Source organism: Simochromis diagramma, unplaced genomic scaffold (assembly GCF_900408965.1).
Source record: "Simochromis diagramma unplaced genomic scaffold, fSimDia1.1 OVJJ01000293.1, whole genome shotgun sequence".
Lineage (NCBI taxonomy): Eukaryota > Metazoa > Chordata > Actinopteri > Cichliformes > Cichlidae > Simochromis > Simochromis diagramma.
In genome coordinates this window covers 3,480,129-3,496,231 of record NW_024386801.1, presented here as the reverse complement: position 1 = coordinate 3,496,231, position 16,103 = coordinate 3,480,129, and the positions used below count along the sequence as shown (strand labels likewise).

Here is a 16,103-nt window from a genome sequence, read left to right as displayed (position 1 = left end):
ATGAGTGTGTGAGGCTGTGAACTTGTTAGCTTGAATCTAAAAAAGGATGTGGAGGAGGAGGGAGATGTTTTTGAGGGAAGAGTTTGACTTGGAATGAAGGCAAAGGGAGATAACGGAGAGGGAGCTGGTGTTCGGGGCCGTCCAATTTCCGCTGCAGGGTTGGGGTCACTCTGTGGAAGCTGCTGACACGGCCTCCCAGGAGCAGGGCTGAAAAGCTCAAAGCTGGACAAAATACAAGAAACACAAGGCACACAACAAAGTATTTGACCCTTGAGGCGGTGTTTAGTGTAAACACGGATAAGTCTGATCATCTGAGTGTTTGCAGAGAACCACACTGGGGAACGTGCTCTGTCCATGCTCTTCGCACACACACAACATTGCACTTCATTATAACATAGTCATGCCCGCGGTCTTGCATACCGTGTCACAACACTAATCTTCATCTTCTCTAGTGTTTGTTAACAGTTGACCTGTTAAACATGACCTTTCTTAAAGCCTTTCTAATCCCAGGTGGTCTCTGAGCTGGGTGATAAATGACAACACTGAGCCAACAGCTTGTTAGCACAGGGAGCTAGGTTATAAGTTTGCTGTGCAGAAGACTGGCTGTGAATACAGGGGTATTATGAGGCACAGGGGGTTGAGGAGCAGCTCACTTTGCCACAGTTTAATCCAGGAAGCCATGCAGAGGAAGGAAAGGCTCCGACTTCATCTGTCGACACCAGATTTAACATTTTAAAACTTCCAATATGGGAGGCTACAACGTAACCTTTTTCCCTGCCTATAAAAAGTTATTTTTAATTGCATGGTTTGATTAAATGCAAATTTTACAAACTTCCAAAAATATTTTGCCACAGATGTGAAACTCTTAAAATACTATTCCCTAATATGTGACAAAGGTCTAGACAAGAAAATATTGAACAAAAGGCTTAAAGTTCAAAATAAGTAAAGCAGAAAAACAGGATATGTGAGTCTGTTCTTTCTTCTTCTTGCTTCTGGTCTCATCCGTCATCCACACTTTCTGATTTTCTGGTTGCTGTCTAACCCCTACTTCCATCAGTAACTGCCTCGCACTAGGAGTCGAGGTGGACTGAGTCATATATCAGGGGGAGTGTGCGGAGCAGAGCAGGCTACGAGAGATTAGAGGTGAGAGGAGTGTGCTGCTGATTTATTACCATCCGTTAGCTGGTTAAAAGAGGCTAAGTGAGCCAGTCAGCTCAGGGAGGTGAGATGGAAGAGATTAGCCTACATAAAGAGTGATGGAGGGAGATCTGTGACGCGAGCCAGTGACTCCCGAACTCCTCTCTCTTGTATACTCTTTATTCTCCCTCATTCCTTCTGCGCTACTCTTTATCTTCTTCAGCCACACTTCTTCCCCATGAGTATGCCATGTCTTTGTAAAGCACCAATACCAGTAGCTGCCTGTTTGAGAAGTGATTAATGACGTTCTCTGCATTTTTAAATCATTATGCAACCAGTGACAGTGACAGTGCTGCTTTTCTTGCATGCAGGCTTGGTCACATATAAATCAATGGTATATCTATCACATGTTAAAACTTCTTGTGTTTAAAATGCTGGTAAAATACGTTTGACGCAGCAGTGGGGGAGGTGGTAAATGGCTTGCACCATGGAAAATTTACACCACATGTTATTTACAAAACCAGACATTTATTAATAAATTAACTAATTAGCACTAGGAAGCAGTGGGGGGCAAAGTAAATCAGTGCTATTGAGTTCATTATTGAAATTGAATAGTAATGAAACGACACATTCTGACAGGAGGTTGAAGGAACTAAATGCATCTTTCATGCCTTTTTTAGGCTATTTTTTTCTGTCCTTCAGTTACAGATATTGAGAAGTACTGACAAAAACAACCCGTTGTGATAGCACTGTATAATGAATTATTTTGTACCCAGCTGTAATAGAAATATGAGGTAATAAAGGATTTGAAGATAATAGTTCTTAAACATGTCACTGATTTTGGACATTGCATTTTAGGGCCTCAGTATTAGCAATTTGGCTATCTTTGTTATTTCTTTGAAGCCACAAGTTACCATATTTGGCAAGTTGCAATCATAAGCTGCAGAAACGCGAGGAGTGCGGGATACAGCCTTAAAACTCTGCTTTAGCAGCTTGTAACCACATCACTGGCTTCCATCCACCATTTGCTCTTCCTGTCATACGGAGCGCAACTAACGAGCACCCCAGCGATGCTAGATTGAGTCACAGTTAGTGTTAACACTTGTGTGCTGTTGAAGTAGCTTGCTTTTTTCCAGGTATAGAATCATTATTCAAGGCTGACCTGCTGCTGCTCACTCTTAGACATGTCTGGGCTTGTGTCATTGTTGCGCTCGCTTGGGAATGTAAACACATGGCATCGCTATATCATTGGTATCACGAGGTGGAACCTTTGTTTTATTTTTATTTTTCATCATGTAAAGGCACAGGCGTAATGGACACAAATTGTTTGTTTCCATGGCGCAGGCTGTAAGGGTTTATTTGCTTCAGGGAGCGAGAAAAATGCTAAAAATTAAAGTATTTTGACCTCTGAGGTCTAAACTAACACAAAATGATTGCTCCTGTTCATCAGCAGCGCATTCAATGCACACTGAGAGCTTCCCGACTACTTAAAATGCTGGGATTTGACAGAAGCAGCAGATAGAAATAGAAAAGCGCTATCTATGGCTCTGGAAGAGGCTATATGCGTCGCAGCGCTTGTGTGCTGGACATCCGCTCTGTAAGCTGTTTCTCGTCTTAACCTTGGTGTCAGTGTGTCAGGTTGAACATTTGTTTTTTGTGTGGGGAATAAAAGAGTAAGACGCATTCCCCACATCCGTTTCTTCTTGTAGATGAAGTGTAGGTCAGGGGTTTGGTGCGCTCTGGTGAGTTCATGTGTCGCTCAGGGCCATGTACTGTATGCACAGATGGGACATTTCTCACAACCGCTGGGGATTTCACCTCACAGAGTAACCTTGATGACGTGGGAGCCACTGCACTGACTAAACTAGACCGTGCTTCAGAAGGAAATGTTAGTGCTGACCGAATGAAATTAAATCTGCAGTCTTGATTTTGATAAGGTTCTGGACCTTTATGTTGCAATTTCCCTGTGTTGTGTTCTTTCTTTTTTTGGTCCCTTTGCTTCTCCTTTTTCATGTTGTATTTGGCCTCATTGCAGTTATCCACACTGCCTGCATGTGTGCTTGTTTGATCAGGGTGTGTGTCCTCACGTACACCTCAATCTTTGCCTGTGTTTGCACATGACCTGTGCGTGTGTGTGTTCCTCCATTATCTCCTCCACTGTCCCGCTCTCTCTTCCTCCTCATTGTTCTGCCTCTCTGCCTCTGCTGGGAGTCTGGAACAGGAGCTTGCAGGAAATCTCGTCACTTGTTGTGCAAAAGGGAAAGCAAACAGCGAGATGCACAAACACAGGAAGAGCTGCTTCCCTCACGTGGGCCCCGGCTGGGCATCTGTCACTCCTTTGCGTTCATCATAACGCAGAAACGTGAGCGGCGTCTCTAACCGCACGTGCCTTTTTTTCCGTCTTTCTGTCTCCTCGTCTTAGTCAACTCGTCCCTGTCACTGTCAGTTCTGTCTGTGCAGCTGCATTTCATGCCTGAGTGCTAATAAACAAGAAATACCAGAAAATAATACATATAATTCATGAACGTGACGATTATCACAAGTGGAATTTGTGTCTTTAAACAACATCTTTGCACTAGCTGCCCGAAAAACTTTAATAACAGACATAAATTCTTCATTGTGGCTCTCCTGTGTTGCTCGGAGCAGATGACCTTGCTTTATTACTTTGTCTAGCCTTACATTACGGCGAACCATTCACTGGTGCTGGTTTATTGGAGTTATCTATCAGAATATAATTTCTGAATGGTAAATGGCCTGTATTTGTATAGCGCTTTACACGTTCAGTCATCCACCCATTCACACACACATTCACACACTGGTGATGGCAGCTACATTGTAGCCACATGCCCTGGGGCGCACTGACAGAGGCGAGGCTGCCGGACACTGGCGCCACCGGGCCCTCTGACCACCACCAGTAGGCAACGGGTGAAGTGTCTTGCCCAAGGACACAACGACCGAGACTGTCTGAGCCGGGGCTCAAACCGGCAACCTTCTGATTACAAGACAAACTGCCAACTCTTGAGCCACAATCGCCCAACAGCTAAAAGGTGAGCAGTTTGCACAGAGGCGTTTGGTCACTGGTCTCCACAGACTGCACAGTAGCTGCAACCTGGACAATGCTAGTCTTCATACAAACACACTGCGGAACATGCCAGCTGTTGCATAACCACTGTCAGGTGTGGGCTACATACTTCAGCACTGTCAGTGTTTCAGTGGGTTTCCAGTGTCGGGCTCAGTTTCCTGGGGAAGGAGTTTTTTCGGCATTAGCATAGAGCTGTTTGGGGCTAAACTAGAGATGCTCCATTTGCTCAGCAAACACTTTCTGCGGCATTTTCACACAACCCCGCGGTTGAATAAATTATTTCTGGAATTTGAGTCTAAGTTACACACAGCCTCATTCGTATTAGACAGCTCAGTGTTTGGTCACAAAGGGTCACTGTCCAATAGTTAACACTGTACAAACCAGCGTGATGTACACAAAATGTTTGCATGAAGCTTAGTGATGCAGTTGCTGTGCATTATGTTTTAAGTAGAGAATGAAAATAATGAAGTTCAGTATTGCAGTGAAATTAATAAGGGGACAAGAGGCCATAACAGCAACAATTAGGGCATTCACATAGAGCCTGCTGTCAATAAAAATAAATAAATGAATAAAACTAATCAATGTTGCAATAAAGTATTAAAAATAACTAAAAAAATTATGTGTACTGTAGTATAGATTTTCCAAGTTTTTAATCCATTTTAAATCTTTAGTGCAGAAAAACTTTTAAAGGATGTTTTTGCCACTGTAACCTTAAAATGTTTTTTTTAATTTAAAAAAAAAACAAAAACACACTCACTCACATATTGTGAGCCTCTGATGGAGTCCTGCATTGATCTGGTCCCAGATTTAACAGCCACACCAGTATGTGTGGTCTGGAAAGGTATGGCGTGCGAGTCGACTGCACAGATGACTGCCTCTTTTTGTGATGTAAAATGTGAGATAAGTAAAAATAGCCTTGAATGTTATTTAAATGTGAGTGAAAGAACCCTCTAACATCTGAACTTTATGTTTTGTCTTCAAGTTCAGATGTTACAGCTTGAGTTCATGCTCCTCTATATCTGTTATCGTCTAGACCGTCCTTAGCTGGTCCGACCAGTTGGCCAGGCTCCATTTTTCTCTTTCTACAATCATAGGAAGTAAAGCACAGCTGTGGCTCTCTTTTCTAAGAGAAAAGACTAAGAACTTATAGTGATGTCCATAGAATGTGGTTTTAAGCTGTTTTTTAATGCCACAAGAGGGCAGCACATCTACAGGTTACATGACTTTTCACCAGAAAGGAACATGTCTGTGGATAAAAAATGATTACCTGCTAGGAGTTGGGTAACTTCATTTGCTTAATCATTGATTTTTAGCAGGTCATATAAAGTCACTATTTTCCAAGAGACGGTGGAATATGCTCAGTCTCATGTGTGTTGAAGACTGAGAAAAGCGATGAAGATACTCTGGTTGCAGGATAAATGTAGATAAAGTACGAGTTGAGATAACGGAAGGAGAGGAGAGATCCAGTGGGCATGAAATCAGATCTTGTTGTTGCATAATCATGGCTTGCAGGCCTTCCCAGTGTGCACCAGGCTCGATGCAGTCCAGTATCACATGACTGTACCAAGCAGCTGCAGTTTTAAACCAGTGATACCAGTACACCACCAGCCTGAGGCTGATTGGGATCACTAGTTCTGTTCTTATTTGTGCTGAGGCATGCTCTGTTTTTCCCCTAAAACACACACACAAAGTGGGCGGTTCAAGTCCTCATTGTGTCCTCTCATCTATAGTTTATTCCCATCAGTGTGTAACCATTTCTTTTAGCCTGCGAACGTCTTCTGCAGAGTCCTTGCTTCTCATTGGCTCCTGTCATTCATGTCATAACGTCCTGCCTTGCACATATCAGCAATACCATGACACTGAGAGCCCGGATCTTCTTGACATAGCCTTCCTCCGTCATCTGTCTTCTCTTTTTCCCTTTATCTCTAATTCAAAGCCTTTATTCACATGCCAGCAATACCAGACAGCATACCAGTCGTCGGGACATCAGCGGCGGCCCGCACCTCTTCCTGCAGCTTTCCTCCCCTTCCTGCTGTCTTTCTCTCATGACTGTTTCTCAGCTCATGCGTGCCACAGGAATAATGAGAAAGCGTTTACTTTCGCTTGAGCAGTACATTATTTCTTTTTAACAGCAGGTGGCACCAAAGTCCCACCATCCTGAGAAAATAAAATCACCAGTGTCTTTTAATTTACTGTGTCACATCTGCCCCTCGTGAATCTATCTTCACAGGCTTTGTGGTGCTACCCATCCTGGTGGCAGAAGCCCAAAAAGGTGGACAAGCAGTTCTCTTGCTTCTGTTTCAGGCCACGATGTGAAAGACAGACACGCACAGAAAGACCGACCGCCTCCTGGCGTCACCCAGCCTGGCTGTGTATATATAGGCTCTTTCATACCACACCGCTTGGCTCGGCCCCAGCTCACATATACCTCTGCTGTGCTGTTTTTGTGTGCGTAAACATTTTTGGAGTGTGCCCACTTGTGTTGGAAAGAAAAACAGCATGTGTTTGGTTCTTGGCAGCAAAACCCTATGTACATTAAATTGCATAATACAAACATGGTAGTGGTTTCGTAAGACTTTTTTGGCACTGAAGTAGGGAGTTGTGTGGTTTCTGTCAGTATCACCTCTGTCAGTGCTGGGAAACTTGGAGACTCTAAAGCTGGCCTCTCTTCTTATACATGCGCTCAGGTTCCTGGAGCCTTGATATACTGTGTGTGTGTCTGTGTGTGTTTGTGCATTGCGGTCCACCAGAGTATTCCTGGAAAGCTTCAGAGCAGGAGCGAGGGTTGAAGGGGGCAGGGCTATTCCACAGCCACACACCAGCCAATGATGACCGCTTTCTGGAAGCTTCCCTGTCATTAAAAACGAAGCAGAGAAATGAACAGAGAAGGTTTATGGGTATTTTATTTTAACCTCTGTGCCCTCAGAAGCTTCATCTTTTAGACAGGAAAAAAAAAAAGAGAGGGAGAGAGTAAAGGCATTGCTGTTTGGCTGGCACCTTTTATCCTCATTAGTATGCAAGGAGATGCACTTACAGTTCACCACATTGTTGCACAACAAGAATAAGAGTGTAGGGAGGGATGGGCTGGATGGAGAGAAGTGATGCCAGGTGGAGGAAATGGAGGAATCGGCATAAGAATTGCAGAAGAAGAAAGCTCAAATTAACTTAATGAAGGGGCGGCAAACAGAGCAACAAAATCAGGGATAGTTGAGGTGCAGGAAGCAGGAAGACTGAATAGGAGGAGCATCAATAAAACCCATGCTAATTGTGCCTCCGTGGTCTGCAGTGTTCACTGCCCCACACCTTTTAAAAGTCACGTTTTCTTGCTGTTGATATTCTCCCTCATACTCCTGCCTCCTGTTGTCTTCCTCCTCCTCTTCTCTACCTCCAGCTGCTGTTGTGCAACTCTGCAGTGACTGATGGAGCAGCTACAGCAGTGCCATTGATCAGCACTTTTGGTGCCAAGCTGCTCTTATTGTAATAAACGACTTGGAGCTATGAAACCAGTCCCGAGTATTTTGCGGCAGCAGAGGAAACACACACACACAAATGCCACACTGCACTTTTGCACTTATATATGATGTAATGCGGAATAAGTTGGATTACTTTTAAACTTAACCGCGTGCCTGGATTCATTATTTTGTGCTTCTAATCTCTCAGGACACGTGCGCAAAACGTAATGAGATCTTTTATTTTGCTATTAGAGAAATTATTAACCAAGTAACTCAGGATTCTTTAAACCATATCCTCCTAGATTAGCTGGGCTTTCCCTGTAATTAAGCTGCTGTTGGAGAATTTAGAGCAAATGTAACATTTCTAAAACCCTAATTTGCCGTTACTGCAACACACAATGCTGTCCTGGATTTTGAGCCTTCATTGCATGTCATCTTCCCCTTCTCAAAGCTTACTCAGCCGTATAAGAAAACCACATCTCCTCTTCGCTTTCTGTGGTCTGGCTGTCTACCAAATTTTAGCTCCTTTCTTGCCCTCTTTTCTCCTCTCCAACTCCTCCAAACAGTTTTTTTTTTTTTTTTTTTTTTTTTTTTTTTTAATAAATCCATTAAAAAGCCAAGCTTGACAAAACAACAGCTTTGCTTTATCTTTGGTTGTAGTCGGTGTACACAGATTATCAGGTGGTGTGAAGATTATCTGCCAGGTGAAAGAGCTTTTTTTTTTTTTTTTTTCTTTCCAGGATGGAAACAGACACACATGGGCCTAGCTTGAGGGGATCCAGTCTCACCTTTATGTCCGCTTAAATTATCATCCAACTCATTTCATTATCATTTCTGAGGAAGGTGCTGGGAAAAAATGTGGCTATTACTCACTAGCAAGTCAGGATTGATCATTGTGCTCATCTGTACCTAATGCTAGGTCAAGAGTTCCTTGGTCTAGTAGATGGGGATTAATAGGCATACCCATCCACCCCCTTTTTATCATTACAAACCAACCATGTAATCAGCTGTGATCACCGTAGTTTTTCTTTATTAAACCACATCCTGTTAAAATCTTAATCCAGTGTTTATATGCCAGTAACAAAAGAGCCGAATAGTGCTCCTGGAGTTTAATGTAAAGTGACTATATGCGCGTTAGAAAGCCACAGATACACCTGGAAGGACTACTTTGGATTTAAATGGCATTAATGGATCCTCAGCCCTATTCTTAGCGTCAAATCTGTCTCACCCTTCAGACGCTGACAAGATCCGTGTTGGGGTGGTGGCGTCTGGTTTGCGTTCAGCCTGTATGGAGGAATATAAATGCGTATTTTTAGCTCCGCTGATAGGAAACGCGGTTGAAACATGAGATCCTCCGCGGGACCCTGTGTGGAGAGAAGAAAACTGACTCGCTTCGATCATCATTCTCCATAAAGGGACCTTTTTTGTTTTGTTTTTTAATGTTTTATTGTGTTTAGGGGTCACTTTTATATCGGTTTTATGCCGCCGAGTGGAGCCTGAGGAAGGGATGTAGATGTGGGAATATTGAAAGGATTCAAGTTACATTGCTTTCCTCTCTTTTTTGGAGTAAAGCGCGGTGGTTTGCGTCAGCGAGGCTGTGGACACAAAGCCGAGCGGTCTCAACCAGACTTCGTGTTAATATCACTAGATTTTTTTCCAACTTACACCGACCACATGTCACCGGTACGAGGTCTGGCTTTGTTCTAATCGCAACTCCTGCAGCATGAAGACTCGTTAACCCTGCCCCATGCACGGAAACTAAATCGAGTCGGGAACCAAAGGAGTAGGAGGAGGAAGAAAAGAAGGAGGCGACGGGGTGGAGGACTGGGGAGAGGAACGATAGAAAGAAACAGTTGTGGAGGAGTGAGAGAGAGGGAGAGGTCTGCAACAAAAAACGAGAAAAAGGCGTTTGTTTGTTCTGCAGCGGTCCGGAGGGAGACGCGGCGCGGTTCGTTTGTTTCGAGGTGCGACAATAAGAAAGAAACACCATCAATTCTGGATTTCTTTATCCGCTTCCTGTCATCCAGGATGAGATTCAAAAGGAACGGGTCCTATACGTTAAATAGGTAAGAGTGCGGAGCAGTGCTGCCAGCGTGTGTCTGTATGGAGCGCGGGGGGAGACGTGTTGTCATATCCTGAGCTCCTAAATCAGTTCACGTTCTCTCGTAGTGCTCCGAGGTCTCTTTATGGCATCTCTGTAATATTCTAGAGTAACGCTTCATGTTGCTAACGGAGAGTTTGGCTACTTTTTCTACTGCAACATCGGTGATATTGCTGTGGCATTAGCTGCAGCTTGAGTCTTTGAAGGCTTGGTCTCTGCTGGCGTGGACATTAGAGGAAACTTTGTATTTATTTATAATGCACTTACACAATTTGAGTGAGTTTGCCATTTTAATGACAGCCTCAGAGTTGATTACCTTAAAAGCATTGGTTGATCAGACGGCTGTTAAATCCTTTAGTGTGTCAGCTCGTTTAACCGTTGGTGCCCTTTCACCAGCGTGGTACCCATGTGTAATTCAAGTTTCTGTAGCTGGATGGGGAGAAAAACCTGTTGGTCTCGCTTTTTTAGGGGTTGGGCTCTTTCTTTTGTTTTCCCTCTTTTCACTTAGGGAAACGGTGTTTTGTCCCTCTCTTCCTTATTTATCCTCCCCTCGCTTTCCCCTTCCCAGGAATACCCTTTCTTGAGGTTACATCACCTAGCAACTTTGTATGTAGCGGCATGAATGATGTACCTCTGCCCCCCCCCCTCCCCAACAGACCTTGCCTTTGCATGGTTGCAACAGCCTTCATTCATATACCAGTGTTTCAAAACCAATCAGGAGTCAGGTCTTTCCACTGCTCATCGGTTCACTTTTTGTCTCTTTCTCTCTCCTCATCGTTATCAGTCCAAGTCACACGTTTGTACAAAAAAGTTTTTTCTGCTTTCCTCCAAATGAGTCATGCACAGCCCGTGCAACCGTTACTCCGGATGTCTTGATTTTATGGTTGGCTTGACTTATTTGGCAAAAACACACGCAGATGGAGACCCACAAGAAGCTGGTCACATTGTTGAAAGTGACAGTTGATTTAATGGCAGTTTCATTTCTTCCCCTTTCCCCTTGGCACTCCTTTTCCCCTTTGGCTTGTTATAAGATGTAGGGCTTTCCGCTGTGCTTTATACATACACACACACACACACACACACACACACACACACACACACACACACACACACACACACACACACACACACCACATCCTGACTCTCAGGTGCTTGGAAACAAAGGGAGCTAACGAGTGCCAACACTCATTTCATCACGCGGTTGAAAATGCGAGTGATATTATCACTGCATACGCGCTCCACCTCTTTCTTTTTTTCACTCAGGAAGTGTGTGTGTGATGTAGTCATGCTCCACATATACTTTCACATCTGTGTGGATGCAGGTGAGAGAGAGAGAGAGAGAGAGAGAGAGGAATAATTAAGCTATGACAGAGGAGGCCTTAAAGCTGAAGCTCCTGTTAGCACTTCTCCAGGGAGCAGAAGGAAGAAGATGAGGAGGAGGAGAGCTGACGTCATTGCTGCTGCGGTGCTTCTTTGTCATCTTGCATCTCAAAAACTTGTGCGCAGCAGGGTAAGAATAGGTTAGGCGAGAGAGTCTACAATCACTGCTGGCTTTTTTGTTTGTTTGTTTTCCACATTCATCTCACAGTTCAGAGCTTCTTTGAGAACTCAACGGCAGAAAAAGAGCAAAGCCCCCCCCCCCTCGCTGCGGTTACATAACTGCCATCTTCTGAAGGTGACTGTCTCCTGGCTCTGCTATCTCAGTCTTTTTCTTGGCAGGCTGCAGTGATTTGTTTTCACTAAACAGCAGAGTGGATTCGGTCTCTTTGACATTGAAGCGTCAGTATTCACTGGCACAGGCTGCCTTCGTTATGCTCAGTTAATCCTGTGTTTGTCTGGTGTGTCCGGCAGTGTCTGAAGCCTTCGATTTAAGCAGCAGACATTGATCTGTTCTCTGCAGTCCCTTAAAGTGCTTATGTGTGTTTTGAGCAGCGAGGAAGTGAATGATGGGGAGCAAAAGAAGCTGAATGTTTTTATTTGTGTCCTTCTCCTTATTTGCCCGCATCATAACTAGAGTACTCTGCAGTGATTGGCTCACTTCCTGGAGGCTTGTCTCTGCGCTATCCCCTCCCTTACCGTACCTATGCATCATTTATATGAATGAACAGTCACAGGCACTTATATGCGCTCAAAAACGCTGTATAACCTTGTGCTGCGTGTTCATTCCCGTGTTCAGTCCTTTCTCGATATTAATGCAAGAGCTGGCAATCACCTTTCTGCAGTTACGATGACGGTGCAAAACTGCGAGTCTGTCAGCTTCCTGAACTCCTCGACTTTCTGCAGAGGTTGGACAGGATTTGACTCAGACTTCGATTTAGTAAACATTGTGTGTTTGGTCTGCGATGGGTGGAGATGGGATGTTTAGCCCTTGTTTAGGATGTATACAGATGTCAAGATTACTGCCTCCCAGGGATTTTCACCCCCCCGCTCCCCTGCCCCCCAATGTCCCTCCTTTTCGCTCTACCCTGCAGTCCACCATGTACTGCCCAGCAGTCAGCAGTTTGTTTATGGGACTCTGTTTGCCAAGCTAATCTTCCCGCCTTTCAAGTGTGAGCCAGCAAGTGGGAGGGAGGGAGAGAGGGAGAGAGAGCGAGCGCAAGAGTGTGAAAGTGAAGCAGGCAGTTGCAGTAGTTGGAAAGGAGCGAGAAAGAGAAACCTGCTCAGAGAAGTGCGTCTAGTTTTGTGAATGGTTGTTTGTTTTGAGGTGTTTTTCTCTGCCCGTCCGGCCAGCTTCGTGCGTGACCTGCGTTGAAGTCGAAGGTCTTTGCAGCAGACATATGATCACACTCAGTGCTACGTTGGAGCTGGGAGCAGTTTTCCTGGTGCACCTGTAGCAGAGTTTCAAACGGGAGCAAAAACGGGGAGGTGAAACGGTATATAGGGTGCTGTGGTTTGGAGCATCGTCACCTTGGCTCTGCTTGATCGACTGCTGGATGGGGGTGCTGGTGTGCTGTGACTGCTTCTTCTATAGGTATATTTTACGTGTCGACTCTTGACCTTTCATTCCCCTTTTGTTCTTGTTGTTTCTTGCTGTTGAGAGAATAATTTCTAGCAGTCTTTAAGTTAAACTTCAACTTCTCCATCTGATCCCTCCTCCCGTTTCCTCTCCTGCCCACTCGCTCTCTGTTATTGTGCTGCGGTTTGGGGGAGACTTTTGAGGACACTGCTGCTGTAACAGGCAGATATTCTGCTGTAGTCAGACACACACTGTATCTTGAATTGTGGGGAGGGCAAGAGGAGGGGGGGAGGCACGGAGTTGCAGACAAGGGGATGTCGATGGCTCATAGCCAGCCTCCTATAGCTGAACAGAGAAGCGGAGTGCTAGACTTTGGAGGTTATGGGTTTTGTTTGGAGGGTAGGTTAGGACTGGTTGAAATAAAATGGAATACAGCCAAAAGGTAGCTCGTCAGTCATGCTTGCCCAGCTTCTCCTCTCATCCTGTTGTGTGCCCCTTTGGCTGTGCAACACTGTTTGTTTTGTTTGGACACAGTGTTCCAGCATAAAGGGACGGGAACGTTTTTCCTCTTTTTCTGTTTCCCCTGGTGTTTGCAGAACACTGGACTTAACAGACTTTGCTCTTTAAAAGAAAAAAGTAAATGTTCCCAGTTTGTTTTTTTTGTCCCCCCCCCCCCCCCCGCAGATAGACCTAGCACGGCTATGCAGAGCTTTAGTTTTAAAATCTGACTGGCTTACTGGCATGCACGTAGCTGGTTATTGTGCTTGAAAGAGAGGCTAAGATGATATAGGCTCTTGGGCAGTTGGAGCAGAAAGATTCTGGTTCTTCTCTCTTGTGGTTTTAGGGCTAGCCACTCGAAGCGTGCCCCAACTGCTGTATAAAGTCTAAATATAGCTTTCTAGTCTTAAAGGACCATTTTGATGGTGAGGGTAAAATTGTAGCTTTAACACATCCACCACAGCTGGATTCGATTAGGCCTCAGTGGGATTCAGAACTTTGTTTACACTTCATCGCTACTTTTAGCATGAATAACAGCCTGTCGTTTCTGTGTGTGCGTAATGTAAATCTAAAGCTCTGCATGTGTTAAATGCTGTTGGTGAAATGCACACAGAAGCCTGGTAAAGGCAGGGCTTATGCCAGAACTATTTAACTATTCTCCCCCCATCATGGTGAAGGCAGGGGTGGGACCTGGTCCTGATGTCTCTTGGGCTCATTGAGCCAAAATGGGCTCTCAGGTCTATTTTTAGCTCTTCTCTTCCTTTGCGACTTCATCAGCCAATCAGATGTCTTGGCAGTGATGTTATATTTCTTGATTAATGTGTGTTTTAGGAGGCACACCCATCTGAACGGGTCCTCGTTGACCTCGACTCGAGGCAGCCCTGGGTCCCCTGGGCTCCGGTGTTTAAGCTTTCAACGGTAGCATTGTGTGAAGTAGAAAACGCCTGCCAGCACTCCAACAATCACTGTCAACTCCAATGTCGATCATGTCATTTAGAACAAAGCCATCTGAAACGTCTGTCGTCGTATGACGCAAGTAAAATAAAACTGACTTGGCTTTAATTACTTGGCCGTTGTATTATGTTTCTGTCCAGTCAGTAGCTTTGATTTTTATACATAGGCAAAATCGGGGGAGGAAACATGTGTATAGGAAAGATAAAAATTGCTTTCAAGTCTAAAATATGCAAGTGGCATCATTCTAATGGCCAGCAGGGGGCAGAATTCAGGGGTATAGAATTCTATATGGACATAAACCATATTACCTCTGGAAATGTTATCCAAATAACTTAACCGATAAAGCAGGGACTGCATTCACTTTGCTGTGAGAGTGCTGATACATTTAGCCAATATAATATAATACTTTAATTTGAATGATGAAATATCTGAAAATTAACTGCAAACGTATTATTAGAAGCATATTGTTCGATCACATATATGTAGTGTACTATATCCTAGTGTTTTTGTTTTAATTGAAATTTAACCCTTTTATTACCGATACATTAAAGACAGGAAGCTAACACGGCCACGTCTACATGTTCGTGCCACTGTTTTAATCTTGCGTGCTTCATTTCTTTCTTTCTGTTGGTAGATTGTCTCGTCTAACCAAGGGAGCAGAAAATAGTTACTTATTCTTGCTGAGCGTGACTGTCCTGATCAGTTTCGATTAAATAGCTGAATTAAAATGGTTTCAGTCTCGTTGGCGGTTATCTAAGGAACCCCTCACTAAGATCTTTATGTATTGTAACGTGTAGAAACCATTCTCGTGCTCTCACATACTCTTTGCACCCACAAACTCACAAGAATTGATTTTTCCAGGGTCTCTTCCAACGCAACACTCCTCAGGCAACTACTGCTGTTGGAGTTGAATCAAAGGTCAGGGTTTCATTCAGTTTTTGAATGTCAGAGTTGTGGTCGTCAGACAATTACAGCATGAAACAAAGAGAAAAATTTCAGTTTTGGCAGCATTTTGTGGTTCAGCGTTTCTCTACCCGTAAGACATGTTGCTGACACGTCGCTGGAAAGCGGCTGCAGTCAGACTGTAAGGCTCCATCACTTGACAAAGCTTGTGTATGTTTGCTTGCAGTGGGTCACTTGGTTAGTTTTATAATGTGCGGTGTAGAACAATAGCTGTGTGTCGTACTAGCAGAGCAGACCATACTGGATGCCATGTGTCTCTCATTAGGCTGTCTTTGGCAGACCGGGCTGCTGTCACAGAGCTGAGCTCAACAAGAACACCATTCTCCACCAACAAGCCCCGCGATCCTTCCCCTCAGCCCAGCGGGCTCCCTTATTCTGTGGCTCACGGTCACTCAGATTGATTGGAAATGCTCAAATTTTTCAGGAAAGTTTGTTGAAACGACTAATGCCTAGGCATGCCATATAACCATTATCTATTCAATTCCTGGAAAAAGTGAATGGAATTATTTCCTGTGGCTTTGTGTTGTACAATAGGCAGCATTTATCATTCCAACTTGAGAAAAAGGCTTACACATCAAATCAAACTGTGAGATCAGCCTTTACATTTTAGATAAGGGCTGTAATATGTAGTCGTTTCTTCTTTTTTTTTTTTAAATCTGTTGTCCTTGTAACCCAACTAGTGTTTGTCATAAACTACTCCACCCAAATAAATGAGCCATAGAGTTGAAAGTCAACCAGCAGGATTTAGCAAATCTTAATTCTCACATATATTAGACACTCCCTGACTGGCTGCAAAAAGGCAAACGCCTGCAGTCAGACCGTGCCCTCGTTAAACCTGGTGAATTTGTAAATCGATCTTTATCTGGCCTCAGAACACTGCTGGTTGTAGGGCTGGGCTATATCATACCATTCACGGTAATACCGGTGTAGTTTTGGGCAACGATAGGAAAATGAAATATC

The 16,103-nt window shown here is 44.2% G+C and overlaps 1 protein-coding gene across 3 annotated transcripts in view; it reads left to right on the top strand.

The window, feature by feature from the left end:
* Positions 1-16,103, top strand: part of mob2a (MOB kinase activator 2a) — a 54,459-nt gene that overhangs the window by 11,873 nt on the left and 26,483 nt on the right. Inside the window, exon 1 of one of the 3 annotated variants that reach the window (XM_040025188.1) lies at positions 4,860-9,737. The exons of 1 other annotated variant lie outside the window; for it this stretch is intronic. In XM_040025188.1, coding sequence (XP_039881122.1) covers positions 9,700-9,737 — 38 coding nt within the window. In that variant the 5' untranslated portion in view covers positions 4,860-9,699. Of the gene's footprint in view, positions 1-4,859; positions 9,738-10,866; positions 12,744-16,103 lie in introns of those variants that run through there. One more of the 3 variants, XM_040025189.1, reaches the window with a different exon arrangement.